The 23,282-nt window shown below is 36.9% G+C and overlaps 1 protein-coding gene across 1 annotated transcript; it reads right to left on the bottom strand.

Annotated features, from left to right (window-relative positions):
• Positions 1–1,613: 1,613 nt before the first annotated feature.
• On the bottom strand, positions 1,614–23,272 carry RADX (RPA1 related single stranded DNA binding protein, X-linked). The gene is made up of 15 exons (XM_010221751.2): positions 22,708–23,272; positions 22,450–22,592; positions 20,435–20,627; positions 16,913–17,021; positions 16,679–16,770; positions 16,462–16,584; positions 15,307–15,414; positions 13,435–13,602; positions 12,705–12,865; positions 12,009–12,220; positions 10,819–10,887; positions 5,403–5,482; positions 3,689–3,982; positions 2,525–2,704; positions 1,614–1,873 (listed from the first exon to the last, which is right to left on the bottom strand). The coding sequence occupies exons 1-15, from the start codon at positions 23,255–23,257 to the stop codon at positions 1,728–1,730; spliced, it is 2,628 nt and encodes an 875-aa protein (XP_010220053.2). The 5' UTR covers positions 23,258–23,272; the 3' UTR covers positions 1,614–1,727.
• Positions 23,273–23,282: the final 10 nt, after the last annotated feature.

Genomic DNA, 23,282 nt, shown 5'->3' with positions numbered 1-23,282 from the left:
CATGCTCTTCTCTGTAGTTGTGCTTAATTTTGCCTTCCGTGGCTATGAATTATACTATCAGGTTTTACATGTTACAACATATTCTGAAAGCCATGGCTTGAGAAACACTGCTCTAGAACTAATACTACACTATCCACACAATATAAACATACAATACATAGTCTTATATATTTTTTTCTGTGCATGTTTAATATTTTTACATTAACATATTCTAAAACTGTACACGATATTGGAAACATAGAATTTATCCATTTCTTTATTTGAAATTTATTCAGTGTCATCTATGAAACTGTGCTATCATGAATACAGTTAAGTTTCTCCTTAAAATACTTCTAACTGATGTTATGTGCAGAGCTGAAGCACTGAAGTTCACTGTGCGCAGAGCAGACACCAGTGAACCACCTAGTTGACTCAACTACTCAACGATTACTAACAGACTGCTAAAAAGGCCCAAGGAAGTTTTCCTTAAAAGAATAAATCTTTTCCCTTAAATAAACTCCATGGGCTTTGGTCAATAATGGTGCTATTTAACTGGCAGTCTTCTGAGATGCAGTCACTTCTTCTCAAAGAGCTGACTCAAGACCAACATTTCACACGGGCAAGCTATCATATAGCAATGCATTTTAACTCCTGCTGGAGAACAACTTCCTAAAGGATCTAGTTGAATAACTGGTTTAAGGCCAATGTTTCATTGCTGAGGAAAATGTGGCCTGCTTCTGAACTCAGCAGGAGCCAGCAGCTGCTACTTGGTATATACAGTCACTTGACAGTATTTTATGCAGTACTTTGTCCTTGTCAAAGCAGCAGCTTCTTGCTCCTGCCGAATCCTCTCATGTGTTCAGAACACAGCTATTACTGTGAAGACAGACAGTAGTACCATTTGTGAATAACAAAAAGTGTGAAAAAATGCACTTTCTGCATGGCAAATATTTCTTAAGTCAGCTCTTCTCTTGCATCTCTTGCAGTCACACATGTGCTTATAAAGAGAAAGCTCTTTTTTTTTTTTAAACAAAATACTTCCTCATTTCTTTTAATAAATAAAACATGTTAAAAACCTTTGGGTGCTACACTTGGAACCCAACACTTAATGTACAAAAGCAGCTATACAAAAATACAGCAACTGACCTTGCTTAGGTAAAAAGCGATTTCTTGGCCTATTACAGCCAGCCCCTGGTATTAAAGGCACCATGATACAAAATCCCTTTCACAAACACAGTAAGCATCAACCTTAAAAAGGCTCTCTGCAGTGCTCCCACTCAAAGAGCACAGCAGAACATAACTCTATCCTCAAAATTATTCTAATTTCCAGCCTAAATTTATTTAATGGCCAGTTAATTCTTTTGCAAACATTGTCTTTAACACTGGGAAAGCCTGTGTCTCTTTGCAGTGCTCCCCTTGATACATACATTTCCTGTGCTTGTATGTGTGGACAAAGAAAGAGGACAGTCATACTCCTTGCTTCATCAAAAGATAAGCTCACTGTACTCCCTAGTCATCCTTCTTTAACCCAGATGACCAAGACACTGTGTAAGTTTTTAACAGTCTGTTCTGAGGCTGCCAAAATAAGGGCAATAATTGTGTCTCTCAGTTGCACAGACAACCATTATAATTGCTTTAAGACATATTTTTTTTGTCTCTGTTAGTTCTAGAAAAGTGCAATGTGTAGAGGGTGTTACAGCAATTTTATTTCCCTCTTTTTGAATAAGTGTGAAGAATAAGTTATCAAGTTACACTGGATCCAGCACATCAGGTTCCACTGTCGTGTAGATTTTGCTCAGAAAGACTTCCACCTTATCATCACCCAAGTGACAGATGTCCAAGATGCAGACAACATGTTTGCCATCTAGGTCCATTGCTGCTTTTACAGTTTCACCTTGAAGTTAAAAAAAGTATTTTCCATGAGAGTACAGTAAAGAAGTAAGCTGAACTGTCGTTTTCCATGCAGTAATGTGTACATGTTCACCCTTTTTTCACTGACGAACTTGAGGTATATTAAGTGCTGGCCTGTAAACTTTCTTTTCTTTTCTATCCCCACCACCTTTTTTTTTTTCTCCTCCCTTCCAGAAGTCTATTACCAAATTCAAACACTAGAAATGGCAGCAGTGGAACTTCAGTTCATAGATTCTTTAGGTTGCATTAAATTGGCCATTCTAACTGACATTAGTGAAATGTGATTAACTGGCATTTAGTTCACTGTTATGAAGCAGATCAAGCCAAATATTCATATATTTAACTTCTCTATGTCAGGATATTTTTTTAATCAACAAATATTTGCAAATACTATCTAGGTAATTTGGGAATTTATGTTTTGAGTATTACAATATTATCTTCAAATTATAATATAGATCCAGTAAAAACTGGCTTGAATACACAGGATTACAGCTGTGCAGTAAAAGCAATCACCCAGAATTCACTGATAACGTGAACAATGCTTGATCCACGAGAAATTTCTATAGCAGGTCAACTACTGCATTTAGAGATAAAACAAGAAACAGTAAATAACATCTGTGCAAGCAAGTCTTACTTGAAAGTGGAAACATGCCATGAAGCCCTCCAGTGCTACTAGCCTTCTGTTGACATGCAGAGATGCAACTCATACAAGATAATAATGTATCATTTTGAATGTCTTCTGTTTGAAATAAGTGAGTATCAGGACAAAACAGTGGGAGAAATGCAACATCTATTGCAACATCATGGTTTATACCTGTTGAAACAAGATACGTATGTTAGCAGAATCCTTCTTTTCAATTCAGTCCATGATTCTAACAATATAAGTATTCAAAAACTTTCTCCTAAGCCCCTCTTGGTAAATAATCAAAACTTGTAAGTTACAGGATCTTAACACAAGCATCTTTAAGCTAGGTAGTTTTCTTCTTTTATTAATGAGAAAACAAAATCAATTGCATTACTACTTCACATTAATGTTAACAATCAGTTGTACATCAAGTTACATATTTAGATTTTAAGGAATAAAGATCCATTAAATGGTACTTTTTAGCTGTTTTGTGCTAACCAGAAGCAGCACGAAATTGTTGAAGAGTATGGGTAAACACGGCTATTAATTTTCTAGCATGGAATAAAAATACTTCAGGAACGATACCCCAAGCCAACCCAGTAAGAATAAAGCTCAAAGGAACATTTAAATGCATCCTTTTCACTTTAAGAACACTGCTTTCTGTCAGATTAATACCTTTCCAGCATGAAAGTTGGCTGACAATAAAGTGCAATGGAATAATTTACCTGATTATGTAAATATTGAATTAATTACTTAAAAGGAACTATTTTTAATAGTAAGGATTACACAGATTCTTTAAATAACATGTTAAATTGCAATTACATTTGACTGCTTGAAATTTCAAAAGCACTGTTTTTTTTTTTTTTCAAAAATAGTTCAATTCCTGAAGATGTTATGAAAACAAAACACTATACAACACTCCATAAAATAGGCATCAGACCAGTGCCTCAAATATCCTACAAAAGCAATACTAGTTCATTCCTCTAACAATAATCTAAAACATCAATCATCATTCCTGTTTAAAGGAATACACAAATCAACATGTTAAGTCAGAGAAATCCATTCAGTTACTGCTGAAGATCTTAATTTAATCTTCTTAATTTAACACAGCAAATACCTGAGGTTGAATACTGCTTAATCTTTTTTTTAGAAGCTGAGCTACTAAACACTTACCAAGTACTGTCACTTCATAATGCCCAAGGCCACTAGCACTTTTAAATTCACTGATGTTTTTATCTGAACTATGGTCTTTCGGCTGGTGGACTGCTGCATGAAGGTTGTACAGTTGCATAAGTAAGTCTTTGTGTACATAGTCAAATTTACGTGGGATGCTTTCTGGGAAAACTGTGCTGTGATGCAAGTATTTCATTAACTTGTCTTTCACTTGCGTCCATAGGTCACTCTGCCATGAATCACAAGTTCTTCCAGTCTCTTCAGGTTCAGGTATTTCATTCATTCCATCTTGGTCTAATATAAACATAGCAAATAAACAAATAATAAGTTGCTCATACAGTTAATTAATACATTAATAAATGCAAATGTGTCTACATTTTATTCACATTAGCTCTCTCCATAGCCTTTTTAAAAGCCAATCTCTTTGAAACCAAATACATGCTACACAACATCATAATAACTCTGGAGACAGTAAAAGTGTAGCACAATTAACACTATGGCTTTGTCTACTAAGAAATTACAAAATCTCAGTTCAACTCCTCTTTAAAAGACAATTTTCATCAAGGACTAACAACAAAAAGTCAGTCATTATCTGTCACAGTTTATTACTGATAGGCTCTCTGATTATTGAGGAACATGTTTTTATATAGTAGCTACTGCGGCTCTTTTTCCCTTAAATAAAACTCTACCTTATATGGTTACCTGTACAAATTTTACTCCAATTTTAAAAGTTTTCTCATTATTTCAATCTTTAATATATTAAATGTGGAAACATGTGCTGTAAGTTCTAGTGCTTTAAAGCAACAGAAGGGAGAAGTCTACAGCAGCCACCTATCAAGAGTAGGAGTGCAGTATTATTAAGATGTCTTGCAAGAATAAAAAGCTGGACAATGTTATACATAATATGACTACATATAAAAGCTACTAGGCAGATGTTAATGTTGGGACAGATGCTAAAAGTAGAGAGGTTTTTAGACAAAATTATAAGAATCAGACTATATTCAGTTAGCTCTGTAAAGAAGAAAATATGCCAAAATATTTGCATGAAATAAAAAAACGGACCAAGCTACATATAATGAAAACAAATTAGTCTTCTTCCTTCATCCCAGAACAGATTTTGAAAAAGTAACTGCTTAGAATATGAGTTTATATTTCTACCGCAAAGGAAGAAAGAAAAATTTGGTAATATTAACACATAGAAAAACAAACACCATTCTAATTAGTACTTTGTATGTTCCATCTACTTCCTCCACATCCTGTATTTGCCCTTTAATTACATATTCTAGCAGCTTTAGGGCTATCTTCCTGGACAGGGCCAATTTTATCACTCATAGATCACTATTGCAAGCAAACTGTCAGCTGGAGATGGACACTAGTAGCCTTTTGCTACTAGGTCTCCTGTTCAGTGCTCCTGAGGTACAAAATGCACTTAAAGTTGGTATAAAGCAATATTAAGGGTTTATTCCCAATACTGGAAAACAGCCCCACACTATCTCTCTCAGCATCCTTCAGAATGTATTAGTGACATGACCAAGTGAAACGATATTATTAAGATGTTGCTGCAATGGCTCCCTAGAGGTTAATGTAACCACGTGTGTATATAAGAGCTGTCCTCTAAGGATATCTCTGTTGCCTGTTTCGAACCTGACAGGAGGAAGTCGACTTAAAGCCCTATAGAGGTTAATGCATCATAATGTATATATTTCAAACGTACCTGCACAGTATTGTAAGCTCGCTGATACGGCCTGTCCATTTCTATCTTGCACAAAATCTTCATGTTGAAATTCACTCAAGCTATAAGAAGAAAGTTAGAGTGTATATATTTTAAAACCTATTTAACCTCAAACTCTACACAGCAAAATTTCAAAACTTGACAGGTTTCTAGTGATAAATGATACAAAATAGAATAAGGAAGCATTAGTACCTGATTTCACATCACAAGAGTTGGAATAGAGCAGTTAACGAGATGTACTGCGCTCAGTAAATCACTTCTGAAGAGCTCAGGACAAGAACTGCTTTATTTCATTGCTCTCTGAAGTAAATAGAAAAGCACTCCACACTCCGGGGGAAAAACCAGCACTATTTGTGCCCTCTGCTGGGCAACTTTATGAAATAGCTGAACATAAGACTGCAGGCAGGGTTACCATTTCATTCTAAACGAAGTCTCCACAGCACAATATTACAAGCAAAACTTCTGCAGTGAAAACCAAAGCAAGAGGGGAGCAGTTACCACTGCAGAGCGATAATCCAAAAGGACAGAGAAATTGCATGCATGTTTGTCTTTGGACATAAGACCCTGCCAAAACCATCAATTCAATGAAGCAAACTGCACTTTTGTTAGGCTTCCATTTTTAACTGTGATTTTGAATTAGCTGTAAGCAACACTGTTCTCCAATAATTGCTAATCAATTGCCTAGGATATGAGGCAGCAGAAGAGCGCAATGTATTTTACTGCAGCCACACTCTAGTAAAATAAACTTTTAGTCCCATTTATTCTTATCCCCTTCTTTGCTTCATTGCTCTTTATCCTCATGTCTCAATAAGCTTGGGAAAAACAAAAAACTATCGTGCATGACAAACAACTCAGACGTAGGCAAAGCTATGCTGAAGCACCCTTAAAATTCCATGCAATCAAAGCAGTTCCTAATAAAGTATTGTAACTGCAAATGCACAGGAACAATGCCAGAACAGCAAAGAAGGGATCAAACCTTACATTCTGTTTTGGGGAACATTCCATATTTCAGTTTTAAGCATTTAGGACCTTTTTGTTTCTTTAATCACTTTTCCCATTTCATACTGAGGATAAATCCTGAAATTTTCATGTCAAGGTGTCATAGTGAATGGAAAATATTTAAGAAATCATTATATTCCAGATGAATGGAGTTTTCATACTCCAAAAACACAGTGCAAGTACATTTTAATGCACTCTCATGTGCAGGCTAAGTATGAAAATGGTCTTATTGTGATCTCCTAACTCCAGACACAAAAAGCTTCTCATTTTAGCAGTACAAAATAAGATTGCAGACACTTAATTTTGAGGATGGGAAGAGCTGCAACGTGGCAAACTTTAAAACAGTGTGGACCCTACTTGCTCCCTACAATCAACCCCAGGCTTCCGAGCAGAGTGATGTGGAAAGCGGTTGTAAATGAAAATCTGTATGGTCCCAATACAGATCTTTACAGAAGTTTTGAGGTCCAGGGGAACCTCAGAAAGATGCATGCAAGATACATGGTTAGTGTAGTGGTATTTTCATTCTTATGAATTATCATTCTTCTGAATGACAGCAAGAAAGCTCCGTTTCCTTCTAAGACGATAATTCATTAGTTATGTCGTGCCTCCCACATTATTATTAAATATTATAAAATTATTGTAAAATTATTAAAATCCTATTAAAAATAATATCTCATGAGGATGTCAGTTAATTCCTTTTATAAGAACTATCCTGGAAAATAATTACTATTGTGTATGTGTAGCAATACAATAAACATTTACATACCGACTATACTATACTAATATATTTCCAAACTATTAGAAGGCATTATTGAAAATATTACTAAACAAAGTCTAATTAGAAATGAATGTCTGCAAAACTAACTCTCACTTTCAAAACACAGACTTCTTAATAAGAGAGAAAAAAACCTAGTGTAATTTTAAGAAGAAATCAATATAGTTCAGAAACATTTTTCTTTTTACATATTATATGTCAACTTTCCACTTAAACAGAGGAGTACTGACAAGTTGATGTTATGGAAATTGTTCTTTTTATTTTAAAATTGTGTATTTTTGAAGCTGAGAAGATCTGATTTATAGCTAGTCTCCTAAAAGAGCAGAAACAGCTTGTCTCTGTTTTTTTTCCAAGCTCTAGCATAGATTTGTGCCTGAGCTGATTTCCTACACATGCCCTGACATGTTATCCTCACAGGACTGCTTTGTGCTGTGCTTTATGTGCACTGTGTAACTTGTGCAAGGGAAAATCATCTGAGGACTTTGACCAGTTAGAAGGTCTTTTCCAGCCAGAATGCCTGCAAGGGCCCTGCCTAAGCCAAGCCCTTCCTTTTATTGCAATGTGCTGTGGTTGTAACCCAAAGCACCTCTGTTTCCATTTGCCTATACCAGTTTTATGAGGATTTGTGATACACACATTTGCTGTTCCCAGCTTGCATTCTGCATGCTCCCCTTTTCTGAGATGCCCTCTTGCAATCAAGACCTTGTGTGGTATTTCCAGATGCATTGGTATTCACTTTTTTAGTCTTTCTACTTTAAACTATTGCAAGGAAAACAACATTAACGAAAGCAGTGGGCAGCTGAAAAATTGCAGAAAGCACTGGGATAACAACCACATCTTGTGCTCCACACCCGTTTACCAAACAATCAAAAAATAAATTAAGGAACAAAATAGTTGCAACTTGTAGCCATGCCAGAACGATGCAAGGGTCTCGAAACAAACAAACAAGATCCCCAATAAACCTAACTGATGAAAAAGCCTTACTTTACAAATTAGTTTGAAATCAGATCAACCAAAATGTAATCTCATGACAACATTATGATACTGCCATTTACCATGACAAGTAACAGAACAAAGAGCTTTGTACAATAATTTGTCCAGTCTTCCAAGTTGATGGTTCACCTACCAATTTCAGCCCTTTATGAAAAAGGGACTTGCAAAAAATGTCAGATTTCAGGATAAATGTCAGATTTTCAGGAAAATGTCAGGATTGCATGACTCAATGTGGAGGAGCAGAAGGGAAAACGAGAAAGGGGTCTATGGTACATTAAACATTTAGGAGTGAAACTGCAAAGATATAAGAATAGAAATAAGTTATCGTGAAGCAATTTAGAGCACAAACATGCAAAATATTAGCAACTCCATGATAACTGCAGCACTAAACTTCTACAGATCAGAATGCTAAGAAACTGCTGTGGTATTGCCCGCTTCCATGTAAAACGTAAGCCTTTCTGAAATTCCTGATTCTTCCTTATGAACAATAAGCTATCAATTAAACTATAGTTGAGTATATTAAATGCTTAAAAATACATCTAAGTTGAATGTCTTCAGTAACAAGGATATAAAGACCATTGATAGGTTCATCTTACCACTTCCTTTCTCAAACCCTTAATAATCAGAATTCTTCTTGAATATCCTGCTAATACTACATTACATTAATGACAGCTACCTCAGAAACATAGGAACTGCAGCTGTCACATACAGTTTTAACAAACTATTACTATCTAAAAACAAGAAAACCCTTCAACAGTGCAACAGTATGCTGAAAAATTGCACAGAATACTTGACATAAAATAACTTAAGCTAGAACCTGAACTAAAAAACATGTATCTACTATTTTTATCCTGTCTATTTTTAAAATGCTTCACAGTGAGAGCTGACATTCTGCTACTTCTAAGCAACAGAAAATGATGCAATTTTGAGGTACATCACACTAACTTTTCATTTTCCTTCAGAAATTTGAAGCATTCAGCACAACTTCTTAGTTAATTACAGAAATACTCATGAGTTACCTTTTAATTACATAGAGTGAAACAGCTCTCCATAATCCAACACAGACTTTCTCCTCCTTTAGCTGAGGTTCTAGTACTAATGGCATAGAGCGGACACACAGGTAGCGAGGATAGTGGCAGATTGAAAAAAGCAGAGAACAAAGTAAACATGCCTTAACTTCTTGTTTCACTTGTAAAAAAAATTGGGAAAAAACATTCTTTTCACCACCCAACCCCCAAGAAAAAAAAACCATATGTGCTGACAGACCAGCTGTGTTGGCTGCTGTTGAACAGAAAAGCCCAACTGTAAGTTCTGCCTGCATCCCCCCACCAGGGGCTACATGACTTGAAAGAGTCCCATCTGCTAGAGTCAAGTTCGTAAAATCTGGCATCGGAGTGAATGAATTAATTGTAGAATCAAAAAATCATTTTTACTCCAAAATGCAGAATCTACCAAGAGGGAAAAAAAACTCAGAAAGCTGAGCTCAAAAAAGCCTAGTTTATCCCACAGAAAAGGCTCTTTGTAATACAGCTAGCTTTCCATAAATGTTTTGATAAAGTGAGTGTGTGTGTAAAGGAATAATAGTGGATGAATGGTTAATAGCTTCTAATCAACTCCATTATAATGTAATACTATAACTTATGACCGATTCCATTACAACTATCAACTCTGTTATCAGCTGCATTGTAATACCATTATAACTAGTTTTGCTATACTCCTAAGCATCATGATTTTTCATTTTGGTGAGGAGGGAGGAGATGCTAAAAGTAACGCTAAAGAATCAGCTGAGGGTCATTGGCACTCATGACATGTGCCCAAATCACAGTCTGCAAGGAAACAGACATTTGAACAGATTCACACCAAAAAGTTCAAATATTCCTTTCATCAGGTTACTCAACCTGTATTTGGAATAAATGACAAGAATTAAAGGCTCATAAACACCAAGTCTGTAGTAAACCTAAGGAAAGGTTACAGCACAACCATTGTAGTTAAAGAGATGATGAAGCTGCCAATTAAAAAAATTCAAGCATGTTTTATTCTAGAATAACAAATAAGAACAGTAATTTAGCTTTTTACTAAGTTATTTAGTTACTATTTCATTAGGTTCCAGACTTGTCTGGATTCTAAGCTCCTGCCTGTATTGTTTTTTCAGATCCTTCCCTGGATCTAAACTAAGTTCAATAAAGATTGAGTGCTGGGCAGTAGAAGAGGGTGCCAAACAACTTTTTGTGGATAACTCTTCTTACATCTCAGTAGCACCAAGGACCATGTGTGACTCAACTAGCAAATTTATTCATGCTATGACACTGTTCAAATCTGCTTGATAATTAAACATCCCTTATTATCTGTGCCCTCCCTATTTAAATTGCAATCTCTCTAAAACAAAGACTACATATTTCTCTGCTTGCCATAAAGAACCCCTGTTCCTGATTATTCCTAAGTGTTTTTAAAAATGTATTTTGGATCTAATATATTTGATATACAATTAGTGCTTAAGAATAGAAAACACCAAAATCTACCCTGTTCTTTTATTTCATTTCTATATTGATTCTTGAAATGTTATAGTCTGACTTCAGATTTCTTTGCTTCATTGATGCAATTATTTTTCATGATTTTTGACACACAACTTACCCTAATTTTCTTCTTGCAGATCTTGTGAAATAACGGTAAGATGACACAGGCATACGGGACGCACTTCCCCTTAAAATAAGATATTCACCATTACTGCACAATCTCATCTAATAAAAACTTGTGGAGCAAAGATGGATGTTTTGCTTTCAGGAGAAAAGCAGAATCTATGATACTCAAATGTTGTAATTTTTCTTAATGAAAGGAAAACCATTAATAACTTTGCAGTAACAGGGCCAAGATAGAACTTCTGTACCCCAGGGGCTTCTTCCATTTTCACTCAATCCAAGTTGCATTTCATCTACCTCAAAATATTCTGAATGCCTGACCTTTTTTTACACTATGAGAATTGCTTCATGAAGAAAAAAAAATGGTTTGCTAGATTTCTTAACACCGAATCTGTCAAATATATACTAGGCTCTGTAACACTGAATAGGGCTACATTGGATTTTGCACAACCATTGCAACAAAGGGAAATCTTACACAAGCAGAAATTTTGCTTTTGAAACTACTAAGTTTGTACCAGAAATATTTTTTTCTCAAATTGATTATCCTTTGTCTACATTTGACTAGTCACAATACAATTGCATGAACCCCAACACAAGCAAAACTAAGTACTACAGGTTATCAGAGCCTTTAGGTGACTACGTTACCAACCTCTACCTGTCTTTCTGACAGCAAGTTGGAGCTTTAGGTTAATGACATATCTTCCATTAACCAGAAAGCTTCAAACATGCAAACACTTATTCCCTAAAGAATGGGTACACCAAAACATTATTCTTCTTGATTCTGCATTTTCAGTGAGGACATTTTTCTTCACTGGTATATTTGATGGTTGTTTCACAGCTAACCACTTAACTATACTTTGCTCAAGAATTAAAAACTATTTACTGAAAATCTCCAAAATTAACAACAAAGTAAATATTAATCTGAAGAGAGCATCATCAACCAGACACACCTGATTCAACCTATCACTTGTTAGCCCGATATTCTAACTCTCCTCATCTGATGTCAATTAAAAAAAAAAAAAAAAAAGACTTAGTTGCCCTTTAAGAATGAAACTTTTAAGCTTTTAAACGTTTTTCTGGGGCCTCGGTTCTGAACTAACTTACCTAAATACTTTTCCTGGGATCCACTACCTATTTCTACCCATTGCTAAGTGGTTACTTTTCAACTTTATGAAAACATCTTACTGTTCAGTATCTGTACGTAAACTGCGTGTTCTCTTTCTCTTGACCGTTCTCTTTTTTGTTATGAAAGCTTGATGCTGATGTTGTTCCCCAGGAGAGCAATGTCCACCAAGAGGAGACTTGACTTCTTTATTTTTAAGGTTTCGGGTTTTTTCCCTGTGAACACTATCTTCTTTTGACGGGGAAGAACTTTCAACAGACTGAGAAGTATCTTTCTGCAACCACAAGTAATTATTTAACAGTTAAAAAACACATTAAACTGTTGCTTCCAACTCAAAAACCTTAAAAGTTTCTTTTCTCTAAATAACTTTTAAAGTTAACCAAATTAAACATCCTATCTTCTGAAAGTCACAAGAGACTACGAGGTTATTCTGTCTAAAAGTGACAGCAAGTGCACTGAAGCAGTCAGCTCTCCCCCCTCCTATGTTACATTATCCCAAGTTATCTGATCAGTCAATAACTTCTAAACATTTACATGCTTTCATGAAGGAGTGCCAGAATATTGTTTTAAACAGAGAATTAACAGAGAGTATTAAACAGTTTTAAACTGAGAGTTTCAAAACTTCTTTTGCTCTCAAAACGACAAACCAGTTAATTAAGAAGCAATATGAAAAGGTGCTGAATTCAAAGGCAAAATTCTCAGTCTCATTATGCTCACAGCTGCCTGACTACCACAGGACTGATTTTCAAGCACTGTACCTGAGCAGGTTCCACTCCTGAGGCATCTTCAGCCATGCTACTACAGCTGATGTATCTTATGGCACTAATTATTCCCTGAATAGCGATGCGCTTGTGCTCCCTGTAGTGCAAGTCTTCAATCTCACTCCCCATTTCACCTATTGCTTTCAGAATTGATTCAACTGCAAAAAGCAATTCCCACAAACAACTTTTAAACAAACAGTATCAGAACATCTGAATACAAGATTCAAAAGGAAACTGAAATGTTTGATAAGTACTAAAATGATTTGAAATTGAAAAATTTTAAAGCCTTTTATTGCTCACATCAGATAAAAATACATTTTTTCATCCCACAAGAATCTTTTAGTATGTGCTAGCAAATAGGTATCATTACTTGTATTCCATGTGAAATTTTTATTTTGCTATATTGTTCAACGTAACTGTCTTTAATTCTGATTTAGCATAATCTTAAGTCTGAAACCTCAAGCAGGCAAGTTGTTAACAGTTTGCCTGCAGTTCATGGACTTGTGACATTTTCTGTAAGATAAGGTGTTGGCATATGATACATTATTAGTTGTTATTTTCATAAACGGCATGCCATTAATACAAACTAAATCACAGGCCATTATTAATACAAACTTGTATAATATGTAAAAGTAACTGTTGTTTTTAAAATAAATTATAGTTTTACATGCTTGGAATAAAACTGAACTGAGAAGGTTATAAATCTTAAAGATACTTGACAGCTTACCTTTACTGTTTTTACAATATCTCAGAAAGTTATCTGGGGGTCGTGGAAAAGGGTAATAGCCACCAATGACAGTTTTCTTCATTTGATCAGCTTCACGTTGCGTTTTAATCCACTGAATGAAGTTTTTCACTTTGGTATCCTTGATGTATGGCTGACCCTTGTGCCACCCTTTCAAAACAAAATGATCAGGTATCAGAGAATAAAGCAGGTTACTGTCATCAGTTTTCACCTTGAAACTATCCTGAACAATGCACAAAAATGAAAAACACTGTACTAGAGAATGCAAGGACATCCCATTCAACTATACTTTATGAAATGTATATCCTTAATTCCTTGACTAATACTGCATTTCACTCTTACAGTTAAAAAAAGAAAATGTCAAAAAAATGCTGATAGAATATGCTTTTACAGGACAGAAAATAAATAAATAAATAAATAAAATTCAAGAAATTGTTCAGTCGCATCTCCTGCGCTGAAGATCTATACTTCCCTCCTTCTTTTCTATCCCAACAAGAACAAACACCTAAGTCATCTGCATAGGTTTTGGCCAACATCTTTTACTGTAAGGTGATTGGTAACATATGCATTTATTATTGGATGTAAATTGTGGCTTATTTATTATTGTTGAAGCCAAGATATTGTCTAAGTACAAGTTTTAGCAAATGAATTGTAATCTGAGCAAGTCTGCCTCTAAACTATGATCTAAAAGACATCTCCAAAAATGTCTTGCAATCTCCAGTTGCTCTTCTCATTTAGGACCCAAATGAACATAAAATGAATTAAAATTAGAATGCAAAAAGCTCCGAGTGAAACATTTAATTAGAAAGCCGAGCACAAACTATACTAAAGACAAGTGAGGAAGAAATCTTGAACTCTTCATTTAGCAAGAAATTTTTAAAAATCACCAGAAAATTGTTAAAAAAAAATAAATAAGAAAAAGGTCTGCTAGCCCCACTAAGCACAAAAAACCCTACCCAGCTTCTCAGAAAAGCTGTGTGCACACAGTTCACTAGGTTCAGGTAATTTACTAGCACATATTTTTTCCTCTGTTCCTACTTGTCAGTGGTAAGATTGGGAATGGATGTGCGGTCTGTTGGGAATACCAAAGAAATGAGCTGGATAGATACACACAGGAAAGCTACGCCTATCAAATCCTGTACTGCCTCGCAGTCATAGCAGTAGACTGCTCGCCTGCAATACTGGGCTGTGCTCTGTCTCCTGATTCAGGAGCAAATGTGCCTCATCCTGCCTGGGACTTGCTCGCTGACAGTGTCTAGCACACAGTATCACAGGGCCACCAAGAGCACTGGGCTGCAGCAGAGCGTATCCAAACAAGAGCAGCTAGAAGGGAAATGCCTGGACTGGAGCTCAACGCCACATCCCTTCCCAGCACACTGGGAAAGAATGTAAGAGCTCTCCAAATAGACCAGGAAAAATATTAACTAAGACAAGTTTAACATAACCATACCTGTTTATACTTATTTTTGTAATAATGAAATATACAATCAAGAAAAGCTGCAGAAGATTTTTTCTTTATTTTAAGGAATTACACTCAAATGATTAAAATAGTCTGGAAAGAATTAGTAAATATATGACTTAAGCATAGTTATGTACTTTTTCATAGGACACACCAGATACACCCATTATTGCCTCACCAGAATGCAACTTGCCCCTCTCCCTTTTTGCGATGTTATTTCATTACAGGTTGAAAGTTAGTTCTGAAAGAAAACTAATGTTATGCATTACATTTTTTGTTATAAAACCGTATTTTTTTCTTGTTTCAATTAAAGTCAGAAAGCTTGAAAGCACTAAAATATCTTTTCCAAAGAAACAAGAATATAAATACATAAACTTAAAAATAGTTTAAGTTACCTGTAATGAATATTTGACTTTCATTTGAAGTTGTAAGATAAATTGTCTTAGAAGGATTCTCCGTGATGTCCCGTACCACTCTCATTTGTGTACACACCAAGTATGTCACTAAAGAAGAAAAATACTTCAGTTTTCTCTGATACCTCATTGATTTCAGCATTTCAAGGCTGATTATACACATGATCAAACCCAGATACTTCATTTCTTGAGCCTCCAAATGCTTCAGCGTATGTTCAGCCTTTGTTAGAAGTTATGACATGAGGATACAAGTTGATTTTCAATTTGCAAGAGCTGGGCAAGGAAACTTCAACGTATATTCTAGCACTAAAACATGAGAAACCTCACCAGGTATCAGTGAAATACACAGCTACCACATGAACATTAGACAGTTGGATTTCCTAAAGAAAAAAGCGTAACAAACGTAAAAAGTACAAGAAATCACGAGCTGCCACTGTAAAAGTTCTACATAGAATATAAACTCATTCTTTAGTTAATAGCCCAGTTAAACTTAAGAATGTAACGCTTTGCTATTTCCCTACAGCACGCAAAAGGAATGCATCCACAACCTTGATGGGGCTGTGCAGCTGGTGCTGTATCATATGATATAAAAAGCACATGACATCAACCAGTGTTAATGGAAGGGAGAGGGTTGAAGAAAAAGAAGGAAAGAGGAAATATTTAAAGCCCCTTTATAATCCATAACCAAGGTTTCCTCAGTTTGAAATTCATCACACGCAATAACTATTGTAGCTGGGTGATGATTTCTGTTTTGAAAAAAAAAAAAAAAAAAAGAGGAAATGAAATTTTTCTACTTTCATCTTTCCCTTCCCCCATCCTTCCTGTTATAATTGTTCCCCCATCTATAAATAATCACTTATTTACAGGACAAAGGGAACAGGAGATTTTAGTATTTGCCTTCTTCCTTTATTTACCTCTGATGCAAGTGACATTGCTTCAAGTAAGATATGTTAAGGGCTGCCAATACTTAAAGTAATGTGTGCATTTCTTTTTAACATTTTGTATAACTGATCATCTATTTTCTGACTTGAAAAAAATGCGGTAATTTTTTCTTTGTCAATCCAATTATATTTAGATTTTAAAATAACTGACTAGAAAAACATTGCAAGTAATTAAGTATTATAAAGAGATAAATACTTGGGTGAATGTGCTCAAACACATCTGGCTGAGATGTTGCAAATAATTCCAGAATGAAGGGTTGGTCTGAGGTCCCATCAATGGCATGTACCCAGCGATAGAGCCAGAAGTCTTCACCATGCTCTATACAAACAAATACCAAGGAAAAATATAAACATTTCTTCAATATATTAAAAATTATTGCCTAAATTTTGAAAAGTGATATTTATAGAAAAACCTCTCTTTCTTGCTCTTTCAGCCCTTCCTACAAATGTCACAAGACCAATAACGTCACAGGAATGATTGTTTGGTAAGGCATCCAGTTCTGACCTAAAAACAGAAAAAAAACCAAAAAGCTCATTTTAATTTCATTAAGCTTTCTTAGAAGCTTCTTGAAAGAAATTTTCAATTTACATTCTGTGTAATTTAGTAAAAATCAAGCTCCAGCTTGAGAAACAAGATTTTATTTTACCTTGTGATAAATCGATATTTTACTTCAGGTAATCCCCATTCTGGCTTCACCATGTCCTCTGGAATAATACTTATTTTAGTAGGTGGGTCTCGAACGTTCAAGCTGATTTCTGATGAAGGAAAAAAAAAATAAAACAGTCACATTTAAGGCATGAATACAAATTAAAAATATTCTTACTTAGGCTAAAAACAATTCAAAAGCAAGTAATTATTTTTAAAAGAAGTACTCTAACTATCCTACTGCTCGTGAAATTCTTAAGCAAGTCTTTCAACTTTAGTTTTCATCTGGATAAAGTAAGGAATTCAGATACAGTATTCATCAATGCAGTGTTATGATCTGAGCAATGCTAAACTTTCCAGTTCTCTAGATGAGCCCATTTGCTCTGATCCAGACAGATATTTTAAAAAGCAACAACAGGTACTGACAGAACATGAATCATCAATAAAATACGTTTTACACTATTTCCATTCTCAAAGGTCACTACAATTTAAAACCAACTTACAGAGGATGAACTATAACAGAAGACCAAGTAATAGATCAGAACATCCATCTCTAATTTATGTTCAATTAGTTATTAACATGATTTAAATATACCATGGCCATGCAGGAAAAGGATGAGTTTATTCTATAGCTCCTGAAAAACTGAATTTAGCAAGCAGACTGCTTAGATACTGAATAACACAGTGGAGCGTTGTGGAGGGGGAGTGGAGATAGCAGGCTTCTGCAACCAGATAAACAGTATGGGAGGAATGGTTTCAGCAGCTAAAATATAAAAGGCAATAGTCTGTTCCATCTCTCATAACAAGGCAAATCTTGCTGATATTCAAGACTGATTCAGTTTCTACAAGAAATTTTGATTTGGATACGGAATCATTCCAGTAATGCAGCCAGAAAAGAGCTATAAATAACACATAGGATTGTTTATAATTACATCAGACCTCTCCCACAGTGCAGGAAGTTGTTATACTTAACATAAGACCCTCCGCTTCCTTGTTTGTCATCTGCTACAAGATGCGTACAAAAGTATCCTGAGGACGAGCGTGGCTTGAATTCAGTCTTTGAAGACAGTATTTCAGAGAAAACCAAGAAAAACATTCCTCAACACATTCATCAGTAGCGCCATCATTTTGAGATTAGGTGAATGTGAGAGACTCAAGCTGGGACTACGCTCTGGAATGATTTAGAAGTTAAGGTCAGTCCAGTCTATTAAAAACAGCACTTTTCATCAGTACCACATAAATTCAGCCATCTGCGAGATGCACACACTATTCAGAGGCTTCTTGGTGGAATTCAAGGTAGTGGTAGCAACTAATCAAGCTCCAAGAACCACAGCTGCAAGCTGCAGAAGCAAGCAATGTATAACTCGCTTTGTGAGACTCTGGGAGCGTGCCAGGAAGATGGGGTCTTGCGAGAACTTTTAACTTTGGAAGCACTTTCAAAACCCTTGCAGCCTACCAAGCTCTGACTTCGTTATCGCTCTAGATGTATTTTAAATAATTTACAGGCAAATGATGGTAAGAAAATATTGGGAAAAGGGGATGTGATAGAATTACAAAGTGGAAGCAGATTACGAAAGAAGCTGTTACTTACTCAACAAACACTTACTCAAGCAATTCCATGTAACTGATTGCTTTAACTAGCTAATTGAAGAACTTTGAGTACACAGTAGGGACCCTTTAAAACCGGAAATGATATTGCCCTATATTGGGGGGTGGTGAGAAAAATGATACTTGCCCAAAAAGCAAATTTTACTATGCAGAAAGGTTTGAGGCAATTAAAATTGCTCTGATGCTGGCTTATAATCATCACCAGCTTACTCTTTCCCCCAGACTCCCCTTCCGGGCTAAACACTTTTCTCTTCTGCCAATTTATCACAAACTTCAGACATTAAGACCTGTTTTTAATGCAGATAAACTGGACAAAAAATATACTGCTTCTAGTAGTGAAACTATTCTTTATTTTCATACAACTGCATTAGGAGACTGTCATCATTAATATGCTATCTATGCACAACCTTCATGAACACATACGCTTGCTTGTTTCATGGAAAGTATCTGAATTTTCTCCTTGTTGGACATCTGATTCAAGTACAAACATGTAAGGGAAAACTCATGTTCAGGGAAATAGGCACAAAAAGAAACGTTGATAAAGTTAGTATTGTGTAGTTTGGAAAGGCTGTTTTTGTTACACTGCAACACTGGTATTTCTGTAGCATAGCTCTCTTGATAATCTGTGACATTAACCAACAACAGAAACTTGTTTTTTGCCACAGAATATTCTTCATCTGTGCGCTCCCCATGGTGCTGCTGTTTCAGTAGAGACAGTGGTCATCGTTACAACCTTCTATTCAATGGAGCTTTGCAGATGAGGCTTATCCCATACACTAAAGTCTAATGTAAGCATCAGATCATGAGACTCAGCAGTCTGGAAGAAGTGAGCAATGCACAAATCATAGCTGTATTATTAATCAGAAGCAGAACTAGATTAAAATACAGTACCAGAAATCTGTGCTTACAATCCCAGTACTTGAAATCAGGAGTCAGATTTCTTTCTTTCTTTTTTTTTTTTAAATAAAGGTTTCAATTAATTTTGGCAAAAAGCCTTGTAAATGTGAATCAAATATCAAAAACTTCTTGAATGCTAAGGAAGCTGTCAGAGACACTATTTAAGGGTATGTATCACAGCAGATAATCTCTTAAAATGGATCACTTTCCATTCTATTTCTGTGAAGAGCTACATTTTACCTATTCTTGTAGCATGAATAAGAGATTCTTTTCTTCTGTAAGACAGAAAAATAAGAATAGTGTATTGGCCATATAATATCTGGCCTGCATGAATGAATTCTCATGAGTTATCCACAAATGACTAATTCAAGCAGTTCTTAATCTACTGACAATTAAATAAAATTAAAAAAAAAAACACAACATTACTAGGACTTGAAACAGAGAAATGAGGCATTAGGATACCAAGTTTCATTTGCCTACTGCAATGAGAGAGAAGAAATCTTGGCATTTGGGTAAGAGGTGGGTAATGCTTTCTGTAAGGACATACACATAAACTCTCTTTTCTATTCTATTCTGCAAACATCTTCCAGTTGATTAGTTCACAAAAATTCCTGCAGAGTTTCAGTCTTCAAATCTCCTGAACAGTAATAAGTTTCTCATGCAGTGAGAAAGGGTGCCAAAGATGGAGCCCATGGTCACAGAAACAGAGGCAAGAATAGAGGGTCCATTACCAAAGGGGCATCAGACAGGATGAAAGGCTGGGGGCAAAATATGCCCAACATGCGCCCATCAGGTCTATGCTCATCAGATCATAACCCATGCTTGCAGAATCCCATCAACATCCTTTTCAAAAAGGCACCTGTTTTTTATCTGCTTTGAGAAATAAACCAGAAAAATATCGCTCTAGTGATCAGAAGGCCACCTAACTTGACTGGCACTGATGTCGCTTTCAGCTGAAATGGTATCTCATTTTTACAGCTATATGTCATTAAATCAAAACATTTCTGTAATACTTAACCAATTGTAGCAAATCTCTTCATCTGTGAATCCCCTGGGGTTGGCTGTGTTTTAAATGGATAACTGTTTTTGACAGCATACTGCTCAAGAAGCAGCACTGTGCCAACCTTCATACTGTTATACCACTCAGGACATAATGAATTCCACAACACCATGGACATCATGCCTGAACCATCAGCAACTTCAAAGTATGCCTAAAAGAAAAAGTGACAAAATACATTTAATTACCACCATTTGCTAAGATTTGTATTGAATAATGCATTAGCTATTATGTCAGCATCACAGACAATTTCTTTGCCGATTACAAACAGATACAGAATATAATCCAAAACAGGCACTCAAAACTGGAGGTGAAGAAATCTCCAACTTTTACATAAGAATCTATCCAGAGCTATCCCTTCCCAAACTCTTATCTTTCCACTGCTGAGTAGTGGTAAGTGACACCAGCTTGACTCAGTATTCTTCAGAGGAGATTTGGGAAGTATCATATGCAAGAATAATAATAATAATTAAAAAAAAAGTTTCCCTTGTTACAGTAACACTTCAGAATGTCCATGAAGAAAATGGTATGAAGGTTGAGCTATTATAAGATCATTGATTACATAAACCATCATCATCAAAAAATATGACTGATTTTTCAAGAAAAAAAAAGATTCAGAAAACAAACATTTTATCAAAGTTAAAATATAAAACTGCATTGTGAACAATTTTCTTTCCATTATATTTTTTCTTGCAACAAAGATTTCAACCTCAATTTTCTTCCCCCGCTTAAAAAAAAGAAACAAACAAACAAAAAATACACAGACAAAACAATAAAACAAAACAGAACCCCACACAAGTATTACTTTGAATTAACTGAACACATCTCGGAGCACTGGAAGAGGTAAAGCTTTTTAAACTTATAATGGTCTTATAAGGCAGCAATCCACCGCAAAAGATAGTTCTGCCAAAATACCTCATTTTATCCACTCACCTGTCAGCCTCAAGCTGTCATCTGCCTTTGTCCACACTACCACTTACTCTCTGTAATATTATAATTCCTGGGCATATCCAGTGCCTATGTCTTTTATTCCCTTGCTGTCTTTTCCTAATTCCAAACAGTATGCAGATATTATACAAATTAATGCTTGTTTGCTCATCTCCATATCAAAAATTAATCACAAACCATGCACATTTGAAATTAAACTATTATAACATCTTTTGTTACTCCATTGGTCTCTAGCTAGTAACAATAACTCAACACACCACTTTTCTATGAAAGAAATAAAAGCATGTATAGAGAAGAAAAAACACGCAAAATCTCGCTTCTATTTTGTCCAGGTAAATCAGATCTGGGTATTGATTCCGCAATTAATACCAAGAAACACGACTGATGAACTTCCATGGAAGTTAGGAGTACCACCTAGACTGTTTGTTGACAACCTCTTACAACATGATGCAGAGACTTATCTTCATGCAGCAAGGGAACAGAAACTTGGAACAAGAGAACTACACAGCCGTCCTAAAGGAGTTTCATATACCTCTCTCCCCATGAAAAAAATTCACGTGGGTTACTGGACCTCTTTGTAAAATGCTGCCCTTTCTTCCCCCTTCTATGGAATAGTACACAGAAACAACCATTACAAAAAGCATTAAGAATTTGACAGCAAACTAACTTAGCCTTCCGGAAGTCATGAGATGAATCAGGGGAAACAGATTGTTAGGTTTCGCTTGCTTCTGTTTGTCAGAAAAGGCAGATTAACTCCTGCTTCCATAGCCAGATAGCAAAAAAGTTCAGGCTATTAAGCTACTGAAAACTGTTAAGTAATTTCACACAAAAAGCTCAGCTAAAACTTTGCATATATGACCACTAAACCCATCACACTTTTGAAGGCTTAACATTCTTATACGGGTAACCTTTTCAGCATAACTTCGCTACAGCATAATTCTTAACAGCACGTGCTACATGGGACCTATCTCCCAACTTCCTACAACTGTAGTTCAGGAGTGCCAAGCAGCATCTTTATCCCTCTTTACCTGATAGGGCATATCCAGCTTTTTGTCTGGTTTCCCGTAGTACCTTAGTCTAGATTTGTGCAGGACCCTCACGAGCAGCGGCTGGAAGTGAACTCTGCTTCTCCACGTCATTTCCAGGTGACCAAGAGAAGTCAACCTGGAGACTACGAGGAAAAAAAAAAAAAAAAGAGAGACCAAACCGGAGCGTTAGTGGTTGAACACTCAGGCAGGCTCCGGAACCAAGGCCACAGACAAGCGCTGACGCTCCTCGCCGCTTACCGTCGACGTCCACGCGCGCGGGAGGCTTCTCGGCCACCCACATGTCGCCGTAGGGGTCATCGTTGTTCCAGAGGGGCAGGTAGTGCCTCCTGCCGCCCCGCAGCGGCTGCGGGCGGCGCGGGCGCGCGGCGGGGCCGGCGGGCGGCGGGGCGGGCGCGGCGCCCCCCGCGCGCTCCAGCGCCTCCACGCACACGAAGCCGCAGCGGAGGCGCCGCTCGTCGTACACGTAGTGGCAGCGCGTGATGCGCAGGCGCGCGCCGGCGCGCAGGTGCGCGCGCTGCACCAGGCCGCTGAGGCGCGGCGCCAGGTGGCAGCGCCGCTCGCCCGCGCCGTCCGCCAGCGTCACGTCGTACCAGTACTGCGGCGCGGCGGCGGCGGCTGCCTCGGCCAGGTAGCGCTCCACGGCCACCACGGTGAGCGGCGGCGGCGCGGCGGGCGCCACGCTGAGCTGCGAGGCGCCGCGCACCTCCTCGAAGAGCTTCTGGAGCCACGAAGCGCCGCCGCCCGCCGCCGCCACCCCCCGCCTCTCGTCCGGGGCAGCGTCCTGCATGACAGCGGCCGCGCCGGCGGCAGCG

Source organism: Tinamus guttatus, unplaced genomic scaffold (genome assembly GCF_059628265.1).
Source record: "Tinamus guttatus ecotype Peru unplaced genomic scaffold, ASM5962826v1 Tinamus_guttatus_pri_ptg000287l, whole genome shotgun sequence".
Lineage (NCBI taxonomy): Eukaryota > Metazoa > Chordata > Aves > Tinamiformes > Tinamidae > Tinamus > Tinamus guttatus.
The sequence above is the reverse complement of the archived record's forward strand: the minus strand, read 5'-3'. Positions and strand labels throughout refer to the sequence as shown.

Excerpts from the sequence above, each read along its gene's own strand:
- RADX (XM_010221751.2), bottom strand. The coding sequence starts at position 23,257 with ATGCAGGACGCTGCCCCGGACGAGAGGCGGGGGGTGGCGGCGGCGGGC. Across the intron at positions 5,483-10,818 it reads TCTGCAAGAAGAAAATTAGG|CTTGAGTGAATTTCAACATG; the intron begins GTAAGTTGTGTG and ends TTCTTCTTATAG. Across the intron at positions 1,874-2,524 it reads TGGCATGTTTCCACTTTCAA|GTGAAACTGTAAAAGCAGCA; the intron begins GTAAGACTTGCT and ends TTTAACTTCAAG.